The sequence below is a fragment of the Arvicola amphibius genome, chromosome 2, assembly GCF_903992535.2.
Source record: "Arvicola amphibius chromosome 2, mArvAmp1.2, whole genome shotgun sequence".
In the NCBI taxonomy this organism is placed as follows: domain Eukaryota; kingdom Metazoa; phylum Chordata; class Mammalia; order Rodentia; family Cricetidae; genus Arvicola; species Arvicola amphibius.
In genome coordinates this window covers 133,978,284-133,995,873 of record NC_052048.2, presented here as the reverse complement: position 1 = coordinate 133,995,873, position 17,590 = coordinate 133,978,284, and the positions used below count along the sequence as shown (strand labels likewise).

Here is a 17,590-nt window from a genome sequence, read left to right as displayed (position 1 = left end):
GAAAGCGGATTGGCTGTGGCAGCTGCCTGTTAGCGCGAGGACGGCCCCCCGCTCAGGTTTGCGGACCGCGGTCCTCGGTGGTGCGCGCGCGGTCTTGTTGCCCCTCGTGGCAGTGGGGCGCGTGGAGCCGCTTCCAGGAGACCGAGGCCTTAACGTTCGCGCGTTCTGAAGCAGCGGTCTCGGGCTGGGGCCGCGGGCGCACAGTGCTTCCGGAGAGCCGAAAGCTCTGCCTGCCGCCAGAGGGGGCTGAAGGGCCTGGTCGTGGCCTACAGGGCCTGGCGGCCTCGCGCACACGGTCTGCGTCAGCGGGCGGAACGGGGACCGGGCCTCGCGGGCCCCACTCCCTGGTGAGCGAGCCTGGTGCCCTGGATCCACCGAGGGGACAGCCTCAGAAGTCCCCTTCCCCCTCACATGCAGACCCTGGGGAGGGCTTGGAGCCTCTTGGAGCTTGAAGACCTGAATTTCGTCCAAAATTCCCTTTCTTCTCCAAGAGCTCATTTGTGCCCCAGTAGTTTATCAGATTTAGGGAACTGCTGTGGATGAGATTCCTAGAGGCTGGTCGTATGACCGATAGCCATGAGGTCTCCAAAAGACCCATGTTTCATGGCAACCAGAGGGAAACAAGGATGGTCCGTTTTTGAAGACTCATTCCACGGTTGCCCAAGGTCATGAGTGTTGATTATTAAATACAAAAGTGAACTATTGTGAATTTTAATTACAAAATAAACGCTGTTTTAGCTTTTCTAGGGACCCTATTACTTGGTGACCACAATGAAAGATGGGAACCAAGACGATCTGGTAACGGACACACTCCCTAAGCGCAAGAGCTCCAAAGAATGGTTGGAACCACAGTCGCTTTCTTTTATGGAGGTATAGTGTATGACTTTTGAGGTCTTTGCTTAGAGAGGGGTCTTGTACTAACTTTAGCCTTTTTCTTCCAGTTGTACTCCTTTGCTCCTCAGTGGAGAGCTGCTTGAAGTAGAATCACAAGCCACTGGTTTATAACTCTTTTCTAATATAGCAAAGCTCTTAAACATCCACTGAAATTTGGATATATTTTTTCCAAATAGTTTTATTAAGGTATAATTGGTATACAATAAATACATACACTTAAAGTGCATAATTTGCTAAGTTTTGGCATGTATGTGCTCCCGAAGCCATTGTTACACAGCAAGATAACAAATATATTCAATATTCCCAGTTTCCTCATGTCGTTTGCAGTACCCTCCCCCATTTCCCCCATTTCCTGTCACCACGCTGTCATTATGGTTTTGTTTATTCTTTTTTAAATATTTATTTGTTATGTATACAATATTCTGTCTGTGTGTATGCCTGCAGGCCAAAAGAGGACACCAGACCTCATTACAGATGTTTGGAAGCCACCATGTGGTTGCTGGGAATTGAACTCAGGACCTTTGGAAGAGCAGGCAATGCTCTTAACCTCTGAGCCATCTCTCCAGCCCCGGTTTTGCTTATTCTTAAAAAGTGTTTTATGCAGGGAAAACTTTCTTCTTCTTCTTCTTCTTCTTCTTCTTCTTCTTCTTCTTCTTCTTCTTCTTCTTCTTCTTCTTCTTCTTCCTCCTCCTCCTCCTCCTCCTCCTCCTCCTCCTCCTCCTCCTCCTCCTCCTCCTCCTCCTCCTCCTCCTGCTCTTCTTCCTCTTCCTCTTCTTCTTTTTTTTTTTTTTGAGACAGATATCCTGGAACTCATTCTGTAAAACAGGCTGGTTTCCAACTAAGATCCCCCTGCCTCTTCTCCTGAGTGTTGAGGTTAAAGGCCTGCGCCACCAAGCCTGGCTCTTACGTCATCCTTTTATCTGGCTGCTTTCACTTGAAACTGTTTTTCGGCTCCTCCATGCTTTTGTATGCATCACTAACTGTTCCAGTCCTCTTCTTCCCATCTCCTCAATGACTGTGTTCCAGTTTGTCCATCTTATTGATGGGCATTTAGGTTGTTTCCAGTTTAGAGCAATTAAAAGCTTTTCTAACTGGGCAATGGTGGTGTACGCCTTTAATCTTAGCACTAAGGAGGCAGAGGCAGGCAGATCTTTGTGAGTTCAAGGCCAGCCTGGTCTACAGAGTTCCAGGACAGTCATGGCTACACAGAGAAACCCCATCTTGAAAAGCCAAAAATAAAAATAAATAAATAAAAAATAAAGCTCTTCTGAGCATTCACATTCATGTCATGGTATGGACATTTTTCATTTTCCTTGGGTAACATTTAGTTGTGAGGTAAATTATGTTTTGCGAAGCTGTCAAACTATTTCCCAAAGTTGTTATTTTACATTCCCACTAGCAGCATATGATAGTTAGTTTTTTTCGTGTTCTAGCCAACATTTGGTATAGTCTTAAGTTTTATTGTATAGTTAAAAGACTATTAACCTAATTAGTCATTAAGGCATCTTTGCTTGCTATTTATCTTCTTTGGTGAAGTTTGTTCAAATATTTTATTCTTTCTAGAAGTAGGTTATTATTGAAATTTTAATACTGAGATATAATTTTTAGATCATAACAGTCACTTCTTTAAAATGTACAATTAAGTATCCTTTCAGTTTTTTTCACAAGGCTTTGTGACTTCTACTACTCTCTTAATTCTAGAATATTTTCATCATTCCTAAGAAGAAGCTATTTCCTTCGGCAATCGCTCCTCATTTTCTTTGCCCTGTAGTTGTTGGTAACAGTAATCTACTTTCTAAATCTGTGGATTTGCCTACCCTAGGCATTTATACAAATTAGTCATATGTAACATGTGGTCCTTTGCAACTGGCTTCTTTCCCTTGGAATAATGTTTTCAAAGTTCAACCATGCACTCATGCTTTTTAAACAATTTTTATATGTGTGTACAGGTGCTTGCATACGTCAGAAAGGGGTGTTGGGTCCCTTGGAGCTAGAATTATGATGGTTGTAATCTACCTAATGTGGGACTGAGAACTGACCTGACCTCACTCTGGTCCTCTGGAAGAGGAACAAACACTTTTCACCACCCAACTTTCTCTTTAGCTCCTATGTCCTTTTTTTGGTTTCTCGAGACAGGGTTTCTCTGTGGCTTTGGAGCCTGTCCTGGAACTAGCTCTTGTAGACCAGGTGGCCTAGAACTCACCAAAATCCGCCTGCCTCTGCCTCTCGAGTGCTGGGATTAAAGGCGTGAGCCACCACTGCCCGGCATCCTACGTCCTCCCTTTCATGACCAAATACTATCTCAGTGCTTGGATGCCACATTTAATTTCATCAGGGGCTGAACATTTTAATTGTTTCTAGTGTTTTGTTGTTATGAACATTGTTCTCATGAACATTTGTATACGACTTTTCGTTTGAACATGTTTTCAGTTCTCTTGTAACATAGGATTGGATTTGCTGAGTCAAATAACTCTGCACCTAACGTTTTGGGAAACCAGCAAAGAGATTCCCAGGACAACTGTACCATTTTATAGTCCCAGCAGTGTATGAAGGCTCCAGTTTCTCCACTATTTAGAGTTTATTGAACTTCTTGTATTTGTGGGCTTACAGTTTCTGAAAATGCCCTTCCTCTTTCAGGTATTATTTCCTTCCTTTGCTCCTCACACCCCCACTTCTGTCTCTCTGACAAGTCTTTGTGTTGTCCATGCTGTTCTCAAACGCTAGTGCTCCTGCCTTAACCTTCTGCGGCCTGGGTTTCCAGACATGTGTCACTAAGCCTAGGTCTGAAGTGAATTATTTCTAATGCTATACCGTCTCGTTTATGTCATAATTCTTGTTTATGTCATCTTCAATCTTCTGTTAAACTCACTGAAATTTGTGTCTTTTTAAAATGTAAGAACTAGATTTTTCCACTTTTCTTGCTTCTGTTTGTTTGCTAAGTCTGTCCTTTCATTTTTAGCGTATTTTTACCCATTCCAAAATCTCCCCACCCCTTCTTTTTTTTCTTTTAGATAGAACCTTACTGTATAGTGTAGCCTGACTTTCAACTCTTTGTCTTCCCGCTTCAACCTCACAAGAACCTGGAATAACTGGAATTAGGGCATGTGTACCATGCCCACACCCCCAAAGGCTTTATATTTCAGTTACAACAAATGGACCGTCCTAGTATTGCTGATGTTTTCTTAAGTATGGGTCACATTTTCCTTTTCCTCTGTGTCTATTTAGGCAGTATGAATGATGCATTTTAGAGGACCTTGATTCTTTTATGCCATTATGAGGAATATTAAACTTCCCAGACACTTAACTTTGCTGAGTTCAGGCTCCAAATTTTGTCTTCCAGTTGGCAGCAGGTGAAGTCGCTCTGCTTTTCTTAAGCTTTGGTTTTACTGCATAGAGCCCGGTCCACAGAGAGGGCAAGAGCTTACTGGAGATTTAGCCAGTCCTTTCGTGGACTTTGCGGCACTCTTTCTGTGACCCTCTTAGAGATGTCTCCTCTCATCTCTCATCTTGTAATGGTTGGGCCTGAGGATGTGGTTCAGTGATAGAGGACTTGCCTAGCTTGTGCAAGCTTAATCTCCAGCACTGCTAAGGAAAACGTCTTCCATAGTTACCAGTCAGTAAGACTGCACACATGGGAGTTTTCACTACCTCCATTAGCTCTGGCTGAAACTAGTCGGGCACGAAGGGATGGGGCTGTGTGGGCACTTTGGGCCACTCTCCAGGGCCTTCAGATTTCTGTTTTTGAGTTGTTTTGTTTTGTTTGTCTGTGCAAAAGGAGGAAAGAAAATGAATTCTGAAACCAAGGATATTGGTTCACACCTGTAATCCTTGTACTTGGCAAGTTGAGGCAGGAGGATCACAAGTCTAAGACTCCTTAGCAAGTTTTAGGCTAGGCTGGAATACATAGTCAGACTCCGTTACCCACAAAATAGTAGATACATATTTGAGTTTGAATTGTGGTTCAGTTGTGTTTGGTGGCACACAACTTTAAACCCAGTACTCAGGAGTCAGAGAGGCAGGCAGATCTCTAAAGTTGAGGATAATCTGGTCTACATAGTGAGTTTTAGAACAACCAGGGCTGTAAGGTGATTCCCTGCCTCTAAATGAACAACAACAAAAAGCCCACCAAGCCCACACAAAAATACATAAATTTATTAGGCGGTAACAAGGTCTTCACTAATAATAAATGTGTTTATTTCAATTATATATATATGTCTGTATTGCCTTTGAGAAAAAAAATGTTTCAGTCTATCAAGCTGGTAGATTGTTATGGAAAATTAGTTAAAGAAACATACACAGGCCTGTAATCTCATAATTTTTAATAATAATGCCAGAGTCATGTCATAGTAGAACCCTTTTCCCACATCTGGCAAATGTTTTTACCTTTCTGGGTTAAGACAGACATGCACAGGCTCTACTTGACAGACTAATCTCTCTGTATGTCTAATGGGAGACTATGAGTTTAGCACACCTTAGGCAAACCTAATCCTAGAAAATAACTAAAATAAAACAACACAAGGTCAAAGAAAGGGCTTCATTACATTTCTTGTTCCTATTCTTACTCTTTTATAATTTTTAAATTATAAAATTATAAAATTGGGAGACCAAGACAAGGAATGGATTGGTACTGGTTTGAGGTCAGCCAGGGCTATATAATGAGTCCAGGCCAGTCTGGGCTACAATCTAAGATCCTGTCTTAGAACAATGTAAGAAGACTTTAAGAGCAAATGCCTCTATTTCAATCCACCATTCTTATATTTTACACAGATCCAGCCATATATTTGATTATACTTTTATATTTCATGTTTATTTGTAAGTTTGTGGATAGAAAAATGTAACCCATGATTCATATTATCCACAGTCTTTACATTTTAGTATTTGTTCATTTATTTATTGATTGATGGATTGGTTTCTTCAAGACAGAGTTTCTCTGTGTAGCCCCGGTTGTCCTGGAACTCACTTTTGCCCTTGAACTCACAGAGGTCTGCCTGCCTCCTGAGTGCTGGGATTAAAGATGTGTGCCACCAAGCCAGGCTCTACATTTTCGTTTTTAAAAAGCAATTTTCAAAGTCAAATCAATAGGTAAATTCATTATAAAAGAGTAAGAATAGGAACAAGAAATGTAATGAAGCCCTTTCTTTCTTTGACCTCGTGTTGTTTTATTTTAGTTATTTTCTAGGATTAGGTTTGCCTAAGGTGTGCTAAACTCATAGTCTTCCATTAGACATACAGAGAGATTAGTCTGTCAAGTAGAGCCTGTGCATGTCTGTCTTAACCCAGAAAGGTAAAAACATTTGCCAGATGTGGGAAAAGGGTTCCACTATGACATGACTCTGGCAAGTCATTTGATTGTTCTGGGACTCAAAATGCCTGTGAGGTGAATTTTTTTTTTGCACTAGAAGGAGCTGTAACAAAGAGCAGAAAGATCAAAAGAGTCTTTGAGAAAGCGCTTAGTGATACAGAAACATTGGATTTACAGAGAATGTTTCAAGGATAAGCCTTTCACATAAAAATATAATAAGAGAATGTTTCAGGGATATGCCTTTCATATAAAAATAGAATAAGCTCAGATAATGCTAATGATTGTTCAAGATTTGATTTTTGGACTACTTCTGTTCTTTTAGGCTTTAGCTAAAGAAGACACTGATGCAGCTGTTCAATCAATTTTATACAGAGAAAATTATGTAATAAAGGTAAGAATTAGCTACAAAATGCATCTTAGATAATTTTTTTCATTTTCCATGTAGTTTCTACTTAATAACTTTGAGTAAAACTTGAAGTTTTAAATAATTAGAAAATAGAATTAAAAACACTCATTAGCAATTGGGATTAAGTGGAACACATCTCTGAGAGTGTTTTAATGACTGTCAATCTCCTGTGCTTTGGGGGACTTTCTTCAGTGTTGTACAGGTGAGTACACCTGCCCACATACATACATGTATATCACACACACACTCATAAAATAATTTTGCTAGAATGACTTCACTTATAATGTATGCAAAGTAGCTATATTTTCTCTCCTCCCACTGTGTAGTATATTTGATCTATTTTAATTTAAATAAAACTTTTTTTTGAGACCAGGTTTTTCTGTGGAGCCCTAGCTATCCTGGAACTTGCTCTGTATATCTGGCTAGCCTCAAGCTCAGAAATCTGACTGGCTCTGCATCCCAAGTGTTAGGATTAAAGGCATGCACCACCTCTGCTCAGCCTAATTAATTTTTATTTATTATTATCGTATATGTGTGTATGTGTGATATATGTGGACACATGCCGTGGCACACAAGTGGAAGTCATAGGACAACTTTACGGAATTGGTTCTCTTCTTTACCATTGTATGGGTTCTGGGGTCACACTTAGGTTGCCAGGCTTAAGGGACAAACTTCTTCACCTGCTAAGTCATCTCACTGACCCAGCATATTTGATTATCAAGAGGGTGGGCATGTATCTCCATTGTCCATGTATCCTTGTTTTTGGCAGTGTGTGCCAAATGATGGAAGCCTTATTTATTTATTTATTTATTTACTTACTTACTTACTTACTTACTTGCTTATTTTGCTATGAGTGTTATGTATGCCTGTACACCAGAAGAGAGCATCAGATTCCATTATAGATGGTAGTGGCCGATGTGGTGGCTGGGAATTGAACTCTGGGCCTCTGGAAGAGTGGCCAGTGCTCTTAACCACTGAGCCATCTCTCCAGTCCCCAATGGTGGATTATCCTAAAGAATAATTTAAGCTATGAAGTTTAAGTTTCATAAAATTTTAGGAGATAAAAGCTTTAGGATAATTTTTTTTCTTTCTGTCATTGTTTACTAGGAATTAGATAAGTATTTAAATCATCATGACTTCTTAAATGCAAGAAGAAAAGAAATGTTGTATAAAAAATGGGTTGAGCGTGTGGAAGATCCTCTACAGAAGAAAATTATAGAAAAAGTTTCTTCACATAAGAAGATTAAAAAGAGGAGACGACAAGAATTAGAGAATTTTTTGAGATATGTTAATAAGAAGGTACTAAGAGGTCATTTTGTACTTTTTTAAAATTTTTATTATGTATACAATATTCTCTCTGTGTGTATGCCTGCAGGCCAGAAGAGGGCACCAGACCTCATCACAGGTGGTTGTGAGCCACCATGTGGTTGCTGCAGGTAACGCTCTTAACCACTGAGCCATCTCTCCAGCCCCTCATTTTGTACTTTTATAGTGGTTTATTTTTTTTTTATTTTTTTATTTTTTATTTTTTTATTTTTTTGGTTTTCGAGACAGGGTTTCCCTGTAGTTTCTAGAGCCTGTCCTGGAACTAGCTCTTGTAGACCAGGCTGGCCTCGAACTCAGAGATCCGCCTGCCTCTGCCTCCCCGAGTGCTGGGATTTAAAGGCGTGCGCCACCACCGCCCGGCTTATAGTGGTTTAAAAATTATGTTTATCTTTGCTCACTGGCTCATCCAGAGTCCTGCCTCTTCCTCTTCTATTTATGTACAACCAATACTCTGATATAAACAATATATTCTTTTAAAAAGTTAAATTGTATTTATTTATTCTTGTATCTCTGTCTGTCTCTGTCTCTGTGTGTGTGTGTGTGTGTGTGTGTGTGTGTGATGAGCCGTTGGGAGTCAGAGTTCTCTTCCTACTGTATTAGTTCAAGGGATTGCACTGAGGCCATCAGTCTGAACTGTCGTGTGCATGAAGGGACGGCACTGATACATTGGTGCTATTCTGAAGCACAAGACTGGAACTTTGTAGGGCTGGGACTGTAGCTCAGTGCCTCAGGTTTGCCCCTTATGACTGAGAACAGGGATACAAACTGTTAAACTTTTGAGTTCCGTTATCCTCAAAGTTAATTGTGTACCTCTTTCTTATGTGCAGTTTTATTTCCTTCCTATAGGAAAATGCGTTTATAGAGCATTATGATCCAAAAGAGTACGACCCTTTTTATCTGAACAAAGAAGACCCCAATTTTATGAAGGTAGGCAGGTTTTTTTTTTAACCATGGTGGTATGTGTGTGGTTGTTGTAAGTGTCCTTAACATATATGTTGCTTGCCCTTGAGTGAGTTCTTAAAGTTCAGTAGCTTTGTTAGTAGTTTCCTACCTAGTATTTTAGAAAAGGAATAAATAACCCAAAGGCCAAAGATGAATTAATCTCAGAAAGTGTGAAAATGTTGTATAATAATTGAGTAATAGGAAATGTTTAAATATTTTCAAAGACTTTAGATTTTGTTACAGAAATAATACATTCTTTCGTTTTGTTTGTATTTTGAGACTGAGTCTCTCTATGTATAGTGTTGGCTGTTCTGGAACTCACTATGTAGACCGGCTGGCCTCACAGAGAACTGCCTGCCTCTGCCTCTCTAGTGTTGGGATTAAAGATCTGATGAGTTCTTATAATAAATGAGAAAACTAACTTTAAATTCAGAATATAAAAAATAAAATAAAAAATTCCATGTAACTGGAAGTTTCTCTCCCGCCTGCTAGTTCCCGAGTAACCACTCGAAGGCCTAAAATTAATTATAAATGTTGGGCCAATGGCACAGGCTTATTTCTTGCTAGCTCTTATATTTAAATTAACCCATTTCTATTAATCTAAGTATTGATTAGTGGCCCTGGCATTATTGGTCTGTTGGCATTTGTTCATTGGATGGCTGCTGGTGTCTCCCTGGTTCTGCCCTTCTTCACCTGTATCTCTACTTGGATTTCCCACCTGGGTCTATCCTGCCTTGCCATAGGCCAAAGGAGCTTTATTTATCAACCAATGAGAATAACACATTCACAGTGTATAGGATCGTAATTAATCTTGATAATAAAAACCAGGGGTCAGATATTTGTCAGAGCACAAACAAAATATCAGAACATTTTCACTTCCCAAAACAAACTCATTAACATTTTTATTTATCTTTCTGGACTTCTTTTTTTTTTTCTTCTTTTTTTTTTTCTTTTTTTGGTTTTTCGAGACAGGGTTTCTCTGCAGCTTTTTTTAGAGCCTGTCCTGGAACTAGCTCTTGTAGACCAGGCTGGCCTCGAACTCACAGAGATCCGCCTGCCTCTGCCTCCTGAGTGCTGGGATTAAAGGCGTGCGCCACCACTGCCCGGCTCTTTCTGGACTTCTTTATCTATTTAAAAGTAGTTGGTGTTAACCAAATGTTTGCTTTTCTTTCTATAAATAAAGCATTCATTCTACCACTGAGCCTACTGTCTCCTAAAGAAATCCATCTCCCCTACTGTTGTGTGAGGCAGTGTAGCACAGATAAGTTATTTGCCAATTCACCGACCTATGAGCAGCAGGGTATAATGAGTCTCTAGTCATTTATCACACCTTGCAATGCTGTCATTTTCCTGCAGACTGAGTATTGCTCTTACAAATGATTTTTATGATGCTTATTCTATTGAGAGGAACGGCAGGGCTGTATCCCGCCACCCGGCTAGCTTTACATCCGAAATAATTACATGGGAAACTGTATTCTTTTAAATACTGCCTGGCACATTAATTTCAGCCTCTTACTAACATCTTGATACCCATATTTAGTAATCCATGTATCACCACGAGGTGGATCGCTTACCAGGAGAGATCTTAACCTGCGTCCATCTCTGAGAGGAGAGGCATGGCGACTCACTATGGCGACTGCCTGAAGCGTCCTCCCCAACTCTTGCTTCCTTTCTCCCACAAATTCTGTTCTGTCTACTCCGCCTACCTAATTTTCTGTCTCTTAAAGGGCCAAGGCAGTTTCTTTATTAATAATGAAAGTAACACATAGACACTCCTCCATCATTTCCCCTTTTTCTGTTTAAACAAAAAAGAAAGGCTTTAACTTTAACATAGTAAAATTACATATAACAAAACAGTTATCAAGCAAGAATTACAGTTACAATATTTAAACCTATTTTATCTTTTATCCTAACTAAGGAAAACTATAACTATTGAACCATTCTTCAACTCCATCAAAGACTCCAGAAGGATAAAATACTACCTAAGTAAACAATAAATATGCAACTTTCAAACTCTAGAAATGACAGAGACAACTCGCTGCCTGGACAGTCACCCAAAGTTCCTTTGTACCTTTGGGGCATCCATCTTCGGCCTTCAGGCCCATAGTATCCAGCAGACATTTCCATGAAGCAGGAAATTCCAAAGACAGTTCAGTCACTTTCTGCTGTGTCCTGCAGAATGTCTTGCAGACTCTTTCACGAATCAGGAACCCCAAAAGACCATCTCACCTTTAGGCAAGTTCAGCAGTCCTCTCTGCGGGTTCTTTGTGTCCAGTTTATGCAACAGTCCAGGCAAGAGCAGTTTCTTGCCCAAATGGCTATCAAACTCCATAAGGAGCCTCTTCGATGCCCATCTTCCTCTTGAAGTAGCTTGGTGCTGCCAGGAGCAGACGTGTCTCATTGTCATGAAAAACCCTAAGTTATTAAAACATTAAATGCCATATCCTGCAGTCTTTGAAAGATATGAAGAATGCCTATCTGAAATATATCTATGCACATCTAGAAAATCTAACTAACATGACTACAAGCTTGACTATTATTGATGATTATCCATTAACAACCTATATTTCCTTATTATACATTACATTTTAAAATGAACTACACAATCACAATAGCTTAATCAAAATCAGAAATACATATAACAAAATTGACCTTAAAATTCATACCAATGCAAATTATTCATATCTATATCATCTCCCTTTAAATGTAAAAGAACATTTATAAACAATATTTGGGAAAATGGGTGCAGTTTTTTCTCTCCAAACTGCTTCCTGCTGAATGGGGGCGCTGTTAATCAGATCTTTCATGGTGTAACCTGTGTGCCAGGTTCATCTCAGTCGGCAGTTGAGTGAAGTAATTTTTTGAAGATGTTCACAGCAACCTTTCAGGAGGGTGTGTCTATCATACCATATTGGGATAGAAGCAATCCAGAGAGTCTCATCCTCTGTGAAAACAAAAGAAGAAACTCTTTACCAAAGCATGATATCCTTAGATTCCAAGTTCTGAAGTCAAGATACCTTTAGAACATATATGTAGGTTCATCAGCTTAGCAGCCCATACAATGAAATGTCTCTCTGTAATTAGCTCCTTTACAGTCAAAAACTTTAAAGAAAACACAATAATATACATAATCCAGACTCTCTGTGAATTTTCCATTTTTACGTGGCTTATTTTTACTCCATCAGTTTACTTTATTTTGTCTCTTTAAAGACTTTACCCTTTTTTAAAGGCATTAACTTTATTCTCTATTTTTTTTCTCTCTCAAGCCTACGTACATTCATCCAACACTGTGACCCATTTAAATGTCTTTTGTGTCTGAATCTGTCCTATTGTGAATCTGTAATTCTTTACTATCCAGGAGCACTTTTGTTTTGCAGTTTTAAATCGCTAAGCACTTAAGAATCTAAGCTGTGACATTCCTAGGTCAAAAACAGGTACTGTGAGCTTGCCACGCCCAGTCCAACATGGCAGAGCCGCTTGTGACTGAATCAGTTGCAGCTCTGGGCTGCAGAACAGTGAGCGATTCTGGATGTTGGCTCCACCTCTCTCCAATTTCAAAATGGAGGATGTACCATTTTCCACTAGCTCTGGGGCCGCCAGGTAGGAGCTGCACTCAGCACTTTAACTCTGAGACTGAGCATGCAGCACAGAAACTCTTTTCATCCAAGTTACAGCCAAATCTGACGCGCAGAGTACTGTACAGTCTGAAAACATCTCTCTGTATGGTGGCAGAAATCCGCCATGCTCTCCCACTCGCCTAAACCTGATTCCACCACCTGCCCAGGTGCAGGCGGGGAGCAGTGAGCCATTGGCATGGTCTCAGTACTTTCTTTCCGATCCCAAGCAGGCACACAAACATCCAGTCCCATAAAAGCCATTGAAATGCTTTAAAGCCAGAGTTTGCACTGGCAGCACAGCCCCAGGAAGCCGCGTTTTAAAATGACTCAGCTTTGTCTCTGCCGCTATTGCCGAAACAGGAAATCTCTCTACGGCATGTCCTAGCAAACAGCAAAAAGCTGTGTTAAACTCTCTCTCTCCTTTATTTAAAGCCCTCTCAGGTTTTTAAGTGGATTTAGTCAACACGTTGGAGCACCAGTCTGTTGAAGGAACGGCAGGGCTGTATCCCGCCACCTGGCTAGTTTACATCTGAAATAATTACATGGAAACTGTATTCTTTTAAATACTGCCTGGCCCATTAATTTCAGCCTCTTACTCACATCTTGATTAACCCATATTTAGTAATCCATGTAGCACCACGAGGTGGATCGCTTACCAGGAGAGATCTTAACCTGCGTCCATCTCTGAGAGGAGAGGCATGGTGACTCACTATGGCGACTGCCTGAAGCGTCTCCCCAACTCTGCTTCCTTTCTCCCACAATTCTGTTCTGTCTACTCCGCCTACCTAATTTTCTGTCTCTTAAAGGGCCAAGGCAGTTTCTTTATTAATAATGAAAGTAACACATAGACACTCCTCCATCACTTATCTCTGTAGCTGTTTGTGACCCAGAAGTTATTTTATCTGTTCCCACACACGTGTATGCAACCCAAAGGCATTAAGTGCATTAGATGCTGATGACGGTAAAAAGAAACAGGAAAGATTTCTGTAGCCGTGGAGGGACAGCGCGCGCACAAGCAGCCAGAACGAAGGGCGGTGTCAGAGCCAGGTGTGTCAGTAGACCAGCACACGTCAGATGTGTGATGGAGGAGAGTTATCTGTCTATGTTTCTTTCATTGGTTAATTAATAAAGAAAACTGCCTTGGCCCTTTAAGAACAGAAAATTAGGTAGGTGGAGTAGACAGAACAGAATTGTGGGAACAAGGAAGTAGAGTTAGGGGGAGACGCTTCAGGCAGTCGCGTGGTGAGTCTCCATGCTGCTCCTCTCCGAGATGGACGCAGGTTAAGATCTCTCCTGGTAAGCCACAACTCGTGGTGCTACCCAAATTACTAAATATGGGTTAAAGGAAGATGTGAGAATTAACTAATAAGAGGCTACAGATAATGGGCCAGGCAGTATTTAAAAGAATAAAGTTTCCGTGTAATTATTTTGGGTAAAGCTAGCCGGCGGCGGATTAGCTGGTTGCTGGGAACTGGGCGGCGGGAACGCAGCCCCGCCGCTTCACACTACAGATTGGCGCTCCAACGTGGTGACTAAATCCACTTAAAAACCTTGCCCACTTGGGATCGGAAAGAAAGTTCTCTGAGACCATGCCAATGGCTCACTGCTCCCTTCTTGCACCTGGGCAGATGGCGGAATCAGGCTTAGGCGAGCGGGACAGCATTTGCGGATTCCTGCCGCCATAGAGAGAGAGGTTTTTCAGACTGCACAGTGCTCTGCGTGTCAGATTTGATTGTAACTTGGATTAAAAGAGTTTTTGTGCTGCACGCTCAGTCTCAGAGTTAAAGTGCTGAGTGCGGCTCCTACCTGGCGGCCCCAGAGCTAGTAGAAAATGGTACATCCTCCATTTTGAAATTGGAGAGAGGTGGAGCCAACATCCAGAGCAGCCCGCAGCTCTGCAGCTCAGAGCTGCAACCGATTCAGAGTCACAAGCGGCTCAGCTATGTTGGACTGGGCGTGGCAAGCTCACAGTACCTGTTTTTTGACCTAGGAATGTCACAGCTTAGAGTCTTAAGCGCTTAGCAATGTAAAGGCTCAAATCAAACAAGTTTCTCGACAGTAAAAAAATTACAGATTCACAATAGGACAGATTCAGACATAAAAGACTTTTAAATGAGTCACAGTGTTGGATGAATGTATGTAGGCTTGAGAGAGAGAGAGAAAATATAAAAAATAAAGTTAATGCCTTAAAATAGGGGTAAAGTCTTTAAAGAGACAGAATAAAGTAAGTGATAGAGTAAAAATAAGCCACATAAAAATGGAAAATTCACAGAGAGTCTGGATTATGTATTTTATTGTGTTTTCTTTGAAATTTTTGACTGTAAAGGAGCTAAATACAGAGAGACATTTCATTATATGGGCTGCCAGTCTAGACCAGAATGGACATTTTAATGGTATGACTTCAGGATTTGGATCTAAGAACATGATGCTTTGGAAAAGAGTTTCTTCTTTTGTTTTCACAGAGGACGAGACTCTGTGGATTGCTTCTATCCCAATATGGTATGATAGACCACGCCCTCCTGAAAGGTTGCTATGAACATCTTCAAAAAATTACTTCACTCAACTGCCAACTGAGAGGAACCTAGCACACAGGTTACACCATAAAAGACCTAAATAACAGCGCCCCCATTCAGCAGGAAGCAGTTTGGAGAGAAATAACTGCGCCCACATTCCCAATATTGTTTATAAATGTTCTTTTACATTTAAAGGGGGATATGATATAGATATGAATAATTTGCATTGGTATGGATTTTAAGGTCAATTTGTTATATGTATATGTATTTCTGATTTTGATTAAGCTATTTTGATTGTGTAGTTCATTTTAAAAACTGTAATGTATAATTAGGAAATATAGATTGTTAATGGATAATCATTGATAATAGTTAAGCTTGTAGTAATGTTATTAGATTTTCTAGATATGTAGAGATATATTTCAGTTAGATAGACATTCTTCATATCTTTCAAGACTGCAGAATATGGCATTTAATGTTTTAATAACTTAGGGTTTTTCATGACAATGAGACACGTCTGCTCCTGGCAGCACCAATCTACTTCGAGAGGAAGATGGGCATTGAAGAGGCTACTTATGGAGTTTGTTAGCCATTTGGGCAAGAAACTGCTCTTGCCTGGACTGTTGCATAAACTGGACACAAGGAATCCACAGAAAGAGGACTGCTGAACTTGCCTAAAGGTGAGATGGCCTTTTGGGGTTCCTGATTCATGAAAGAGTCTGCGAGACGTTCTGCAGGACACAGCAGAAAGTGACTGAACTGTCTTGGAATTTCCTGCTTCATGAAAAGTCTGTTGGACACTATGGGCCTGAAGGCTGAAGATGGATGCCTCAACGGTACAGAGGAACTTTGGGTGACTGTCCAGGCAGCGAGTTGTCTCTGTCATTTCTAGAGTTTTATAAGTTACTTATTTCTTATTTACTTAGGTAGCATTATATCCTTCTGGAGTCTTTGATGGAGTTGAAGAATAAATAGATAGTTATAGCTTTCCTTAGTTATGATAAAAGATAAAATAGATTTAAATATTGTAACTGTAATACTTGCTTGATAACTGTTTTGTTATATGTAATTTTGCTATGTTAAAGTTGAAGCCTTTTTTGTTTAAACAGAAAAAGGGGAAATGATGGAGGAGAGTTATCTGTCTATGTTCTTTCATTGGTTAATTAATAAAGAAAAACTGCCTTGGCCCTTTAAGAACAGAAAATTAGGTAGGTGGAGTAGACAGAACAGAATTGTGGGAACAAGGAAGTAGAGTTAGGGGGAGACGCTTCAGGCAGTCGCGTGGTGAGTCTCCATGCTGCTCCTCTCCGAGATGGACGCAGGTTAAGATCTCTCCTGGTAAGCCACAACTCGTGGTGCTACCCAAATTACTAAATATGGGTTAAAGGAAGATGTGAGAATTAACTAATAAGAGGCTACAGATAATGGGCCAGGCAGTATTTAAAAGAATAAAGTTTCCGTGTAATTATTTTGGGTAAAGCTAGCCGGCGGCGGATTAGCTGGTTGCTGGGAACTGGGCGGCGGGAACGCAGCCCCGCCGCTTCACACTACAGATGTGCTTTAGTTAGACTTTCTCATGGACAGGGGCAGCAGTAACGTGCAAGCAAAAGGGGAAGGGGAGCATGTTCTCAGTTAAGGCTCCCACTTCCCAGGTGACCCTACTGTGACAGGTTGACAAGACAGCCACCCAGTGCAGATGGAGGCGAGTGAGCGAGGCTCCTGGGGAGCGGGGCGGGGGACGCAGATGGGCCCTCAAAGATGTATGACCTCATAAGAAAAGTGTCAGAGAGCCCATCTCTTTTGAATGCATTACATATAATGGGTAGATGTTAATAGGTCCCATGTCTTGACTCTGCTGGTGTGAAAACACATGGGTGTGTAGGGTGGATTGAATGCTGATACTCAGACCTGAAGCCCAGGCCTCTAAGAAGTGCTTCTCTTGTAGGTTATCATGCCACCAGTTCGTGACCCTTTGAAGAAAGCTCAATATGACAAGGATGATGAGAAGCGAACTCTTCTTCAGTGTGAGACTGGTACGTAACTCTTAGGTGACTCCTAGCCTGACAGCGAAGGCAGTTGTATTTAAGCATGCTGATTTAGGTTGCTAATTTTCTTGCAGGCAAAATCTATACAATGAAAGAATTTAAAGAGGTCGAGAAGGCCCAATTGCAGTCCAGGTTCCCGAGTATTTCTAATTCAAGGCAATGCATGACTCCAAATGAATGGCTTAAAGTGCCCACGAGATATATAGAGAGTGAATTTTGTAAAAAGAGCAGGTAATAATTGATGTAATAGAAGTTGTGGGCTTCCTGGACTTTGAAAATTCTTTCTTGAGACAGTGATCTGTTTCAGTAATGATTTTGAAAATGAAGTCTGCTGTAATTTATCGTTCCTCCATATGTGATATGTTTCTTGAGTTCTATCAGGATTCTCCAATTCTGGCTTTTGCTGGGTAGGCTGTGAGGTATCTAAGCTTAGTTTTTTCCTCTTAGAGTCCTTTGGCATCTTCGTTTTTATCAGTATATATAGTTCATTAATTTTGGGGGAGAATCTAGACCAATATTAGTTCAAATATTTCTCATGTACCATTTGT

At 40.7% G+C, this 17,590-nt stretch overlaps 1 protein-coding gene across 5 annotated transcripts in view; it reads left to right on the top strand.

The window, feature by feature from the left end:
• Positions 1 to 54: 54 nt before the first annotated feature.
• The window catches only part of LOC119806202 (protein FAM228B-like), a 53,440-nt gene continuing 35,904 nt past the window's right edge, over positions 55 to 17,590 (top strand). For 3 of the 5 annotated variants that reach the window (XM_038317799.1, XM_038317798.1, XM_038317802.1), the window contains exons 1-7: positions 206 to 347; positions 739 to 870; positions 6,519 to 6,587; positions 7,710 to 7,901; positions 8,775 to 8,855; positions 16,943 to 17,030; positions 17,117 to 17,273. In XM_038317799.1, the coding sequence (XP_038173727.1) occupies positions 772 to 870; positions 6,519 to 6,587; positions 7,710 to 7,901; positions 8,775 to 8,855; positions 16,943 to 17,030; positions 17,117 to 17,273 (686 nt within the window). In that variant the 5' untranslated portion in view covers positions 206 to 347; positions 739 to 771. Of the gene's footprint in view, positions 348 to 738; positions 871 to 6,518; positions 6,588 to 7,709; positions 7,902 to 8,774; positions 8,856 to 16,942; positions 17,031 to 17,116; positions 17,274 to 17,590 lie in introns of all 5 variants that reach the window. The other 2 variants (XM_038317801.1, XM_038317800.1) reach the window with 2 other exon arrangements.